Below are 11,547 nucleotides of genomic sequence, written 5' to 3'. Positions count from 1 at the left end.
TGTAAATTTAATTTTATATATATTGCCAATATATTAACATATATAAAATACAAATTTCGACAAAATTTCGATACAAAATTTCTGGAAAATTTTCTGGAATTTCGGTTTTAATTTATGAAAGTGAATCTAAAACTATAAATGTAATAAGTATGGATGTGTGTAATGAAAATAGGAATTATTTCGTTGTTTTTTTTTTTAGCACAAACATATATAATTAATATTGTATTAATTATGAATGATCGAGTTGCGACCTGCAAGGTTATTCAAACTTTACTGCTTTATCAAATTAAAATTTAAAAGGAATTTAAATAAGGCAGTTATTTTTACTATTTCCTGCGACCTGGTCTCATTAAAGCAAAGGAAATAGAGGTACAAAAACATCGATGTATGGAGACATCGATGTTTTTCACACAAAACATCGATTAAACATACTCTTTTTAATTTAAATAATATTATTTAAATTATTGAAAGTCACACCTTGGGTTTTATTAAGAACAAAAAAAAAAAAAAATAAATAAATAAAATATTATTCCCTTGTAAAACAAACTTAGAAAACTGATTATTGAAAACATGTCTTCTAAAGGTCTTAAGCGTTATAAAAAAAAATTGTATTATTTTTTAACCATGCCAGGCATGATACGTCCTGCGTTCAGATAAAATTTGACAAGATTTATTATTACATATAAGAATAATAATAAAAAAATAAAAAAAAATTGGCTCTTTTAGGGGAGGCACAGAAACAGCGATGGTCGACAAAAGCATCGATGATTCAGAAAATTAGAAAGTATCGATACATTGATGTCGATGTTCTTGCACCTCTCGTCACATCCCTAAGCATTTTGACATCTCTAGTAATCACATCGTTCGCCATTGCCAGAAAATTTTTTTCGACAAAAAAAGTGGTTCGGAAATTGTGTGAAAAAAGCAAGGAAACGTGCAATTTTATTTGAGGAAGAGAATTTTAGTGAGTAGCTTAGTGTAGCTATAAGAACTGAAGGTAAGTGGTGCCGTGGGCAGTGCAAATAATCCTCGAAATTGCGGGGCCGGCAGTATTGATTTTTTTTCCTGAACGAGCCGACGCCACCGGCAGACCGTTTTCCATCCGTGTAGTGCAGGGGTGCTGCGCTGGACGGATGTGTTTTTTGCGCACATATACATATGTACATATATGCACACACACACAGAAAGTGCATCGGCAGAAGCAGTCACGGTTGGCCGGTGCATGGTGATTTAATACACTTCTAATCTTTTTTTGCTGACTGCGCTCTTTCACTTTCTGACAGAAAACTATATACATATACTAAGACAGAAAGAGATAAAGATGCGTGGACGCGGCGGATTCATTCCACGTGGTGGTGGTACCACTCGCGGCGGTTACTACAACAATCGTAACTCGAGCAACTACGTTAATACCCGTACCCAGGGAAATTACCGGCCAAATGGCGGCCGCTACGAGAATAACTACCACAACAATAACAATCGTTACAACAGCGGCGGTGGCGGAGGAGGAGGCAACAACAGCCACTATGACAACCGGAGTCGCGACAAGTTCACGCACCACAATTCGAGCAGCGGCGGGCGCTACGATTCCAGCTCCAGCCACAAGCGCAGCTATGTGAGTTTTTCTTAACATTTTTGAAATATATATCACTCTGCTGCTAGCGATAAGCAAAAAGTCTAGACATATTCGCTACAATCCTTACAAAAATTGGTTAATATAGCCTAGATCCAACATTATCTACATTTTTTAATCCATCAAATAGAAACATGTTAAATATCCTGGGTTATTTATAGTTTTTATTTTACTAGTAAACTTCCTCTCCTTAAACACAAAACAAATGAATTCTTATCTTCTCAGGGGTAGTTAGTGTGTAAACACAAGATATTTTGCAGATTTTCAGCAGGTAATGCCTCGATATCAACAGGAAACAATGAGATAACTAAAATCCCTTCAAGAAAATCAAGAAAAAACTAAATTATACTCAGGCTGATTTACTCAAAGAGCTCTGTATCTAATTTTAGACTTTGTTTCGGTTATTGGTCAATATGTTTCACTCAACGCTAACAAATTGCACTATAATTTGGAAAGTACGTAGTATTTAATGTCTATATTCTATTTGTATTTTGGCTTGGCTTAATGGCCAATATTTTTGGAACAAACTTTTCTATTTCTTTGCTTGGGCGAAAGCACACTTATTTTCGTGTCTGTGGAAAAAGTTTATATATATATTTGATATATATTTATATTCATTGTTAGAATACACACGGGTGTGGTAAAAATAATATCACACCAGATGCAACTCTTCAGAATAAAAGCAAATTAATTTTCAAGAGTTTTAACAATAGTATGAATTCAATTTTCCCGAAATTTCTGTGTGAAAAATTACCCTATTGAGTAGATTTTCGGGAGTCGGCAATTGTCAATAATAACAAAAGAGTCTTTATAAGCTAAAGATACCGCAATTCAAGACAAATAAGTATAGAGAAGAAATGAACTCAAGGAGACTAAAAAAGAATATATATTGCTGACACATTTGTCACGCCATTTTGAGCTCTGCCCGTCGACTTGCAGCAGATGAGTGATGTGGTTTCAAAGATATATACGTAGATATTAGATATATACAAAAATCATAATGCTAATGTAATCTATTTTCATCCCAAATGCGTTTGTCTAGGACTCATCTCGCGATCGCAGCAGCGATGACCGCAAGCGGCCCCGCCAAGACGTAAGTTATACTTTGCCCCTGTCCCATTGTCAAATCACCCGCCATTTCACAGGTCTTTATATACATATATTAATGAATTATGCATTAAGCTAAAATACGACATGTACCTTGTAATGTTAATGACTTTCCAAATATTTATAGCACTGTTTTTTATGAAGCTTAAACGCGGAATCGAGCGATTGAGCCTATCGAGCGTTATAAAGCGTTAACATATGTCTTAAAACAGCAAACAGCGCCGACTCAAAGTTGCCAGATAAGCATACTTTGCAGCGCCCTCGTATATGACCATAAATATCATATATATTTGCAAATCGGAAAACGTATATAGAACAGAACATGATTTTGCCAGCCAGCGCCCGATCGATTTATCTGACCCGTTCCGAAACGTAGAAACGTTGAAACAATTGAAGCGATTTTGATCCGTTTGATCTCTTGTATCTCTGTGTACCAGCTGTTAAATTTGTCCCCAAACGAACCGAAAGTCGGTTGTCACAGATACTATATATATATATATGTCTATCACTGTGCACATCTGCAAATCTAAATCTAAATAGCGATATATGTCGTATAAGCGTATATGAGGTTTCTCCATCATGCTACCTACCACACATAAAACACGCTGCAGGAAATAACAGCCTTGCGATATGCGATAACCCACAAACCAAACCAAATCAAATCAATCCGATCAGATCAGATTCAGCATCAGCAATAAGAATCAGAAATAAGAATCAGATATCAGCAATCAGGATCAGATACCGAATATATAGTCTGTAACTACTACTTATATAGCAATTCTTTTCATACAACAAGTCTATCTGTGTTTTATAAATGTAAAAATCAATCTACCACCTATATTCGATAACAAATCAATCAATCAATCAATGAACCGAGCTCCTACACACCTTCCTACTCATCAATCGTCATTAGGATTACCGTCGCACATCCTCGTCGAACGATCGAAGCGATCGACCCTCGTCCTCATCGCAGAACGTTGGCTCTTCGTCCTCCAACTATCATCAGCGCAGCAGCACCGGTGGCGGTAATAACAACAGCGGAGGCAACGGCGGCAGCTCGAGCAGCTACCGCCAGCGCGATGATTCAGCCAGCGGCGGCAACAACCGGCATCAGCGTGATGGATCGATGGGCCCGCCCAAGCGGATGATGCGCAGCGTGGCCGGCACCAACTATATATCCCGACCCCGCGGCACAATGTCCATGCGCGGCGGAATGATGCGTAGCGGGATGCGGGTGGGTGCCATGCGAGTTGTGCGTACCCGCAACGTCAACGAATCGAATGATCTGCGCACTATGCGCCGCCAGCTGCTCTATGCTCAGCAGAAAGACCGGGCCCGCCTGCTCAAGATTCAGCAGTTGAAAAGGTAAATAGACCAAACCAAATACAAAATAGGAAACAAATTTAAACCATAAAAAAATGTATTAAGACTGAAATACCGAAAATGTGAGTTAATCTCTGTGAACGGCGAACGAACATCCTCGTCGTCGTCACATTGTGTGCCAATTTGCATCGTTAATGATAACAGATATACAGCGAACTATTATTCTCAGAGAACTAAGAATGTGAACTGTGTGAGATTACGATAGAAGAAGAATCAAGGAGAGAAGGAGAACAAGAGAGAGCACTCGGTGAAAGATAAACCGAGCTGCCTGCCTCCACAGAGCCTCCCATCTCCGTTGTAGAAAGTATAATGTTGTGTAAAACTAGTAGAACGATAAATGTGAAACGACCCTATGACACACTTTATATATAAATATTATGAAAAGAACGTAATTTGTTAGCTTATCACCTTTACCAGCTTCTTCTTATGTACTAAAAAAACACAAAAAAAAAGATCAATTACCATTTGAATTTGAATTTAAATTTGTTATTGTCTCTGCGGTCATTGCGCAAGAGACAAGAGCTTCCAAACCAAACAAAAACAAACAAACATCCTGCCACCTAGACCATGACTTCTTCACATTCGAATTTCTCGAATTCATTCCACCCAAAAATGTAGCTCGTTGCGACGCCAACGCCAGGGCGGGAATAGCAGCGACAATTCCAGCGACAATGAGAAGACCGACGATGATGATGCTGAGAAAAGCAAGAAGAAGAAGAGCAAGGACAAGGACGCTGATGGCGGCGACGACGATGACGACGACGATGATGATGATGATGACGACGATGACGACGATGATGAGAAGGCCGACAAGGACGGAAAGAGCAAGAAAAAGCGTCGCAGCAAATCGGCCACCGAGGACAAGAGCGATGACGATGACGATGCCGATGGTGGGGATGACGATGATCAGGATCACGAGAAGGACCTGAATGAGTCCGATCCAAAGAGCTCCAAGGGCGGTGATGCCACCGATGACGATGAGGATGTCAAAGTAAAGGTCAAGACCGAGGGTGGCGAGGCCGCTGACGGTGACAAGGCTGACGAAAAGGTCACCAAGTCGTCGAGTGCAGGTAAGAAGAAGGACGGTGACTCTAAGTCCAAAAAGGCCTCGTCGTCCACCAAGAAGGAGCGCTCCTCGCGCAAGGACAAGGACGATTCGGATGATGAGCGCACCAAGGAGCGTCGCAACTCGCGTCATCGTGACGATGATCACAACAACCGCAAGCGTAGCTTCATCAAGCTGATTTGTGTCCACTGCCGCGTCAAGTGTGTGACCTTCAAGGTGAGTTTGATTGGCTTTTGGACCTTTTTTTATTTGCTCACTTACCTTTTATCCTTTGTGATTCGCAGGAGTACAACTACCATCTGAACTCACGCACCCACAAGAACTCTATGCGCCAGGTGGCTCTTAATCAGCGCGCTGATCTTCAGCGTATGCGCGCCCGCCAGCGCACAACTCAGCGCGAGATCGAGGAGAATGCAAAGGAGGAGCACGAGTCGCGCTATTGCCGCCTATGCCGCTTGGCCTACCGCCAGCCCAAGAATCTTCACCAGGCCTCTGAGCACCACAAGACCATTAAGAAGTTCTTGATGCCCTACTGCGGCTCTTGCCACTTGGCGTTCAAGAACGCCATGCTGTACGAGAACCATCGGTGCTCGCTGGAGCACATTAGGGTGAGTCTTACTATATGTATAATATAATGTTAATGAATGCACTTGCATTTCGATTTAGTCTGCAATCTTCATTAGATCTCAGGAAGCTATAAATTAATTATTCGGTTTCTTATTCGTTTTTAGAACAAGGCCCGTAACGATGAGTCTGGTTCGGATGATAGCGTGGATGAGCGCGAGATCGATTTGAATAAATTCCTTACCGTCGACTCGGTGGGCGAGATCGATGTTGATGTGATCGATGCGGATGTAGATGCCATGCTTATTGAGGCCGAAACTGCTCTTAAGAGCACGGATGAGGAGGTCCGCAAACGTGCTTTGATTGGGCCAGACTTTATCAAGACCATTGAGGCCTTTTACTGTGAACTGTGTAACCATTATTCCGCCACGACTGACGATATTTCCTTGGAGGAATATACCAAGAAGCATTGCCTGCAGCATTCCCACGTGAAGGCTTTCCTCCGCAACAAGGAGGAGACCGAGAAGAAGGCCAAGGCGGATGGCGGTGAGGAGGATGGGCCGGAGGAGGAAGATAAGAAGGGTGGCGATGACGAGGCGGAGGAGGCCGATGAGGACATGGACGGCAAGGCCGATGAGGATGAGGATGAAGACTACGGTGATGGAGAAGGCGGCGATGATACCCACGACGAGAAGCTGTGGGAGGAAGTAGACAAGGATCTGGGCGACCTGCTGGCCGAAGTGGGCCAGGAAGAAGATGAGGAAGAGGATGAGTCAGTGCTTAACATTGACATTGAAAGGTATGTCTTAAATACAGAGATTATGAAGTAATCAATCGGGTTTTATAATAATATTTGTCGGTTTGCAGCGAGAAAATCAATCCTAAAGATGCCAAAGAGGAAGCGAATGGCAATGCCGAGGTGGAGGAAGCTCCTAAAGAGACCACAACGCCTGTGGCCAAGCCGGTGGAGAAAAAGCCAGCTGCCACAGCTGCTGCTTCCCCGTCTACACCGGTCAAGACTAGCGCCGCCACCGCTGCGGCCAAACAGCCCGTGAAGAAGGCAACACCCAAGCCGGCACCCAAAGCCGCCAAACCAGGTCCGGCTTCCACGAAGCGCAATGTCTTGGTCAGTGTGAAACGCACCTCCGCGGCCGCCATCAAAGCTGCCACCAAGTCCAACAGTGCGGCAGCCGAGTCGAAGTGAGCGCAGCGCGACTCCACCAGCTGTGTACCATCAATAACAGCGAACAACCAAACCCAGTGATTTGGTTGCAACAAAAACATATTTCAAATATAATTCAAAAAAATTATAACATAATGTGCTCAAATAGTAAGTGCACACCAATATGCCCAACAAGAGCTGCTATGTCATCGTGCCACCGACGAGCCCAGCCTGTTTAATAAATGTCTAGACCTAACTAAACCAACCTGCACTCGTGTCTCTCTATATGGTGATCGTAGATGTGGATGTGGATGTGACTGTGGCTGTGGAGTGGAGTGGTGAGTACCTTTCTTGTACCTTTCGCCGACTTGCCACTCCGATTTGGGCCTTTCTAAAATGTCCAAGGCTCGCCGAAACCACCTGGCACCGAACGAATGAACAATGGCAGAGAAATGCCTGTCGGTCGCCAATTTGCTGGCCGCTTCATGGTGCTTACATGCAATTGTCAGCTTTGCGATATAATGTACACAAACGAGTAATGCCGCCCGCTAAACGAGATTATGTCGTTGAATGGCCGGACAGACCTTGCTTGAAGCCCTTGGTATCATAAAGTTATAATTATCAAAACGATTCAAGTACACAAATTATATATACATTCCAGGTTTTATCTTAACTAAACTAGGCGCTTACATTGTTTTTAAGTTATATACATTTTTTCTGGGAATTTGTATTCATTTAAATTTAATTTATTAGTTATTCATTTATATTTTGGAACGTCGGGAAGAAATATTTGTATTTCTAACACAGAAAGGTTAATTGAGATAGGGCAAGGGCAGTAACACTGATAAGCTATAATTTTATTATTTATGTCTCTCCTTTCCTTTTTTGAGTTGTAATCTGAAATGATTTAACCCGACATTGGGAAAGTGGTTCCAAGTCAATTAATTTATTCAAAAAATATTTGGTATAGGGAACCTTTTAAATATTGTTTAAGTTTTCTTTCTCCACAGTCCACATTATCTGGAAATTTCTTAGTTTTCCTGCTTCCATTAACACAAATTCAACTGCGAATGGAAACTACTGTACAGACTTGTTTGTAAACAATTGCCTGATAATGAAACTACAATACATACTACGGTGATACAGAATAACCCCGCTTATCGGCTTGTGACAATGGACAACGTGATGCTGGCATCTCTTCTTCCTGCTTCCATTCGGAATGTATTTATTAACCTATTGGGTGAAACAAGTGGCTGCAGAGTGTGGCACAGGCAACGTTTTTTGTATTTTTTGCCGTTTCCGCCTGATACTCTTGCCACAAGACAATGCGGTGGCAACCGAAAGGAAAACACATTTCATAATTTTTCTACATATTTCTGCCAAATTAACTTTCACCACACGTCAGTGAGGATGGCGGCGTCTTCGTCGGCCGTCGGATTCGACTATATTATGCAACATCTGTCACTTGATATGCGTGTCTCAATGGGTAATCTCGTCGGGTAGGCATTTCTCACCTTCCATTCGATCCGATCCGATCCAGCTTCCTTTCTGCAATCGCATTAAGTGGGCCTCGCCGTTCAGTCACAATGTCAAGTTTTGATTTGATCAGCAGCAGCAGTAGCTCCAGCAGGTTTTTTCGGGTACGTCTCTTGGCTGGAGCCCAGGTTAATCCCTGGCAATCGCTCATTCAGCTTGGGTAAATTGCATTTATGTTTTGACGCTAGATTTATGCACACATTGTTCTGTCTGTGGCTGCCACAAATCCGGTTTTTATCCCAAGCGCCGCTCCACTCCATTGTGGCCGGGTATTACCATTAACATTTAATTTGTGATTCCGCCGAGTCGATGCCAAAGCGGCTGCTGCTTTTTACTTACGTTTTTTATATTTTGTTTGTTTGTTGTTAGTTTGTTTTTTTGTGGTTTCGGTACTTCTATTAAGAAATTTCAGCGGTGTCAGAGCACAGAGAATAATTTTTGTAATCGATAAATGAGGTTTTGGCATGATTTATGTAGTAATAGTAATAAAGACATAGTAATATATTAAGGCAAGATTAAATAATAGCTTTTATGGCTCATTTCCTTAATAAATATTAGTATATTAAAGATATTCCAATTTGATATGCTCATCTTTTATATATTATATTGTTCATATTTTGTACAACATCCTCACATTTTACAGGATCACCCAGTGGTATGGTTGTTTTAAATTATTAGTAATAATTATTGTTGAAAGAACATTGATAGATATCTTATTTTTCAAGCTATTTCTACTGATTTATCGCAACTTTAAATACACATTTTTTCCTGTGCTCCGACGGCTGCCATCTTCCTGTTGCTCTGCCACTTTTTGCACATGCTACGATCTAAATGCCAAGGTGGTGGTGATGGTGAATCCAGTTATCAGCGGGGACCCACAATTCGGTTAATGCCAGCACTTGGACATACTTATTCTCCACGGACCCCAAAAGAATCAGAAGCCGAATCGCCACTCATAAATTGTGTTAAATGGAATCGTTTGACGCGCATATTGAAATGTCAGTTGGAGGGGATCTCTGTGGATCTCTTGGATTGTTCAAGATGTGGATGGAGTGCATGGAGGCTGCCCAGGGCCATGTCTCGTTCAGATGGCCAAAGTGCGGGTGCGTGGCTAATTGCCAGCTGCCAAATGCTTTGTTAGTCAGTTACTTTTCACATCGTTAACAATATATGGTAGGTTTTGTTTGTTTGCTTGTCTTTCGCCAAGGGATTATAATTTTTTCTCTTTTTGTTTTTCTTGTAAAAAACCTTGGCACTCAAAGCCCCTGGAATTTGCATACATTTACAAAATATCCACAAAGATTAGGGTAGAAAAATGTTGTTGGTAATGATTTGATTGTGGGCATGTGTAATCTCTTCTCCAATCTGTCATTGTTTAGCATTTTGTGGAAAAATTAGCGAGTCAAAGAGTTACAACATTGTCAACTGAGCTCTTTGGCTTTTGCAAAACATTAAAAGTTCGATTGCATTTAATTTCATTATTTATGAGGTCTAAACTTCAGTGTATATCTTCCATTTTAATTAACATTTATAAGTGAACGTGCTGGAGAATATATTAAGAATCCAAAGTGTGATAGCACTTAAAATATTTAGTGGTTTTAATGGCTGATTAAATAGCTCATCAACATATTTCCTTAGGCCATAAACTTAGAATTCTTTGGTTTATTTGATAATAAACCATCATTAGTTAACATCTTTAAAATCACTATACGATTTTTTCTAGATATATAAATTGAATTTCTATTTACTCTACCTGTAAATGTTTAATTTGATGAAAATCAAGCCTTGAAGTGTTCGTATATTATACCGCATTTACTCAACGTAATCAATTTAACAATTAATTCTTGCAATGCCTAAGCTTAGCCTAAACTTTTTGAAATTATTTTCCCAGGCCGGCGGCATTCAGTGAACTTATCCAAGCAGAATTTCTGGGATTTTTTCCAAAAAACACTCGATACGAACCGAGCAATGTGTGAACATTTCGCACAGTTAGTTACCATAGTTCTTTTGGCGCAACCGCAAGGGCTTTGCGAGACAAGTTAATTGCGTGCGGCTTGTGGCCGGAGTTAGCCATGGCCAAGTGGCTAATTGGGACAAATGCAAATGCAGTTTATTGGCCGATGCAAGTGTGGAAGATATGGATGATGGACCCCCTCCCCCCAGTTCCAGTTCCGCCACGCCCCGCTTATGCAATGCCCCGGCATGGGCTGGCTGTGGCATGCAATTGTAGATTGGCGCAGCCAGGAGATGGCTGGGAGCAGATACCACTGAGATTCCATCCACATTATCCATGGTACGTGGAACTGCTGGTTATAATCTAATTAGGCCCAATGCAGCCGATCTGCAGTATTTGAATTTTGTAGATACATATATCTCTGCTTGTTTTTTTTTGCATCTGCATTCTTCTCACGCCCAAAATGTAAATGAAGCCATCCGGGATCGCAGATCGGGGCCCGGGGGCCCTCTTAGCTAATGCCGACGAGTTTACACGGCTGGCTGAGTCGGCTTGTAGTGTGAAAAATCTCGGCGCTTCTTATTTTTTCCTATTTTATGAATATTTTTCAACACTCATTCATTCATTCATTCGTACGGTTCGTACGGTTGGGTGTCATTGTGCTCATTGTTCGCGACTGACTATTTTGCTGAACTGAGCCGGCGATTGCAACGCTTTCCCGATTTCATCCATTAAAGTCAGCGATTTATGGTGCAATCGGAATGGGGCGGAGGAGAAACAATAACCCAATAGCATCTGATTAGTGCGTAATCGCCTTTTCACCCCTTTTTCTCTAAACAGATATTAATCTATGAATAACCGCAAGCAAGGTCGACTGAGTCCATTATATGATGCTAGGCTATATCTGTAGTATCAATTGTCTGGGCCCAAGATCCAACAACTCATTATCGGATCTGTCTTGGCGTGAATGGAAGGCATTAAATTACTGCATAGCCGGGGGAATCGGGCATTATCGTTGATGCATGGTCTTAGTTCGGACCACAGTCCATATACTTTTGGTCCAAATTAACACTCAAGTGGCGGAGAAAATCAACATGGAGGGTGCTTAGGCCCGTCATTAAACGCTGCCCAGGTAGTGTATT

At 41.5% G+C, this 11,547-nt stretch overlaps 1 protein-coding gene across 2 annotated transcripts; it reads left to right on the top strand.

The window, feature by feature from the left end:
- Nucleotides 1-781: 781 nt before the first annotated feature.
- On the top strand, nucleotides 782-7,180 carry Ciz1 (Ciz1 zinc finger protein). Of its 2 annotated transcripts, none has more exons than XM_020961017.2 (8): nucleotides 782-997; nucleotides 1,284-1,615; nucleotides 2,676-2,726; nucleotides 3,654-4,105; nucleotides 4,742-5,405; nucleotides 5,474-5,797; nucleotides 5,921-6,552; nucleotides 6,621-7,180. In XM_020961017.2, the coding sequence occupies exons 2-8, from the start codon at nucleotides 1,322-1,324 to the stop codon at nucleotides 6,955-6,957; spliced, it is 2,754 nt and encodes a 917-aa protein (XP_020816676.2). In that variant the 5' UTR covers nucleotides 782-997; nucleotides 1,284-1,321; the 3' UTR covers nucleotides 6,958-7,180. The 2 variants fall into 2 exon arrangements, with proteins under 2 accessions (XP_020816676.2, XP_020816677.2); XM_020961018.2 differs by having other exon boundaries at nucleotides 793-964.
- Nucleotides 7,181-11,547: the final 4,367 nt, after the last annotated feature.

This window comes from Drosophila serrata, unplaced genomic scaffold (assembly GCF_035046125.1).
Source record: "Drosophila serrata isolate PLE 108 unplaced genomic scaffold, ASM3504612v1 contig_272, whole genome shotgun sequence".
Taxonomy (NCBI): domain Eukaryota; kingdom Metazoa; phylum Arthropoda; class Insecta; order Diptera; family Drosophilidae; genus Drosophila; species Drosophila serrata.
The sequence above is the reverse complement of the archived record's forward strand: the minus strand, read 5'-3'. Positions and strand labels throughout refer to the sequence as shown.

Coding starts and splice junctions, on each gene's coding strand:
- Ciz1 (XM_020961017.2), top strand. CDS start 1,322: ATGCGTGGACGCGGCGGATTCATTCCACGTGGTGGTGGTACCACTCGC. Junction 2,727..3,653: donor GCAAGCGGCCCCGCCAAGAC/GTAAGTTATACT, acceptor AATCGTCATTAG/GATTACCGTCGCACATCCTC. Junction 6,553..6,620: donor CTTAACATTGACATTGAAAG/GTATGTCTTAAA, acceptor GTCGGTTTGCAG/CGAGAAAATCAATCCTAAAG.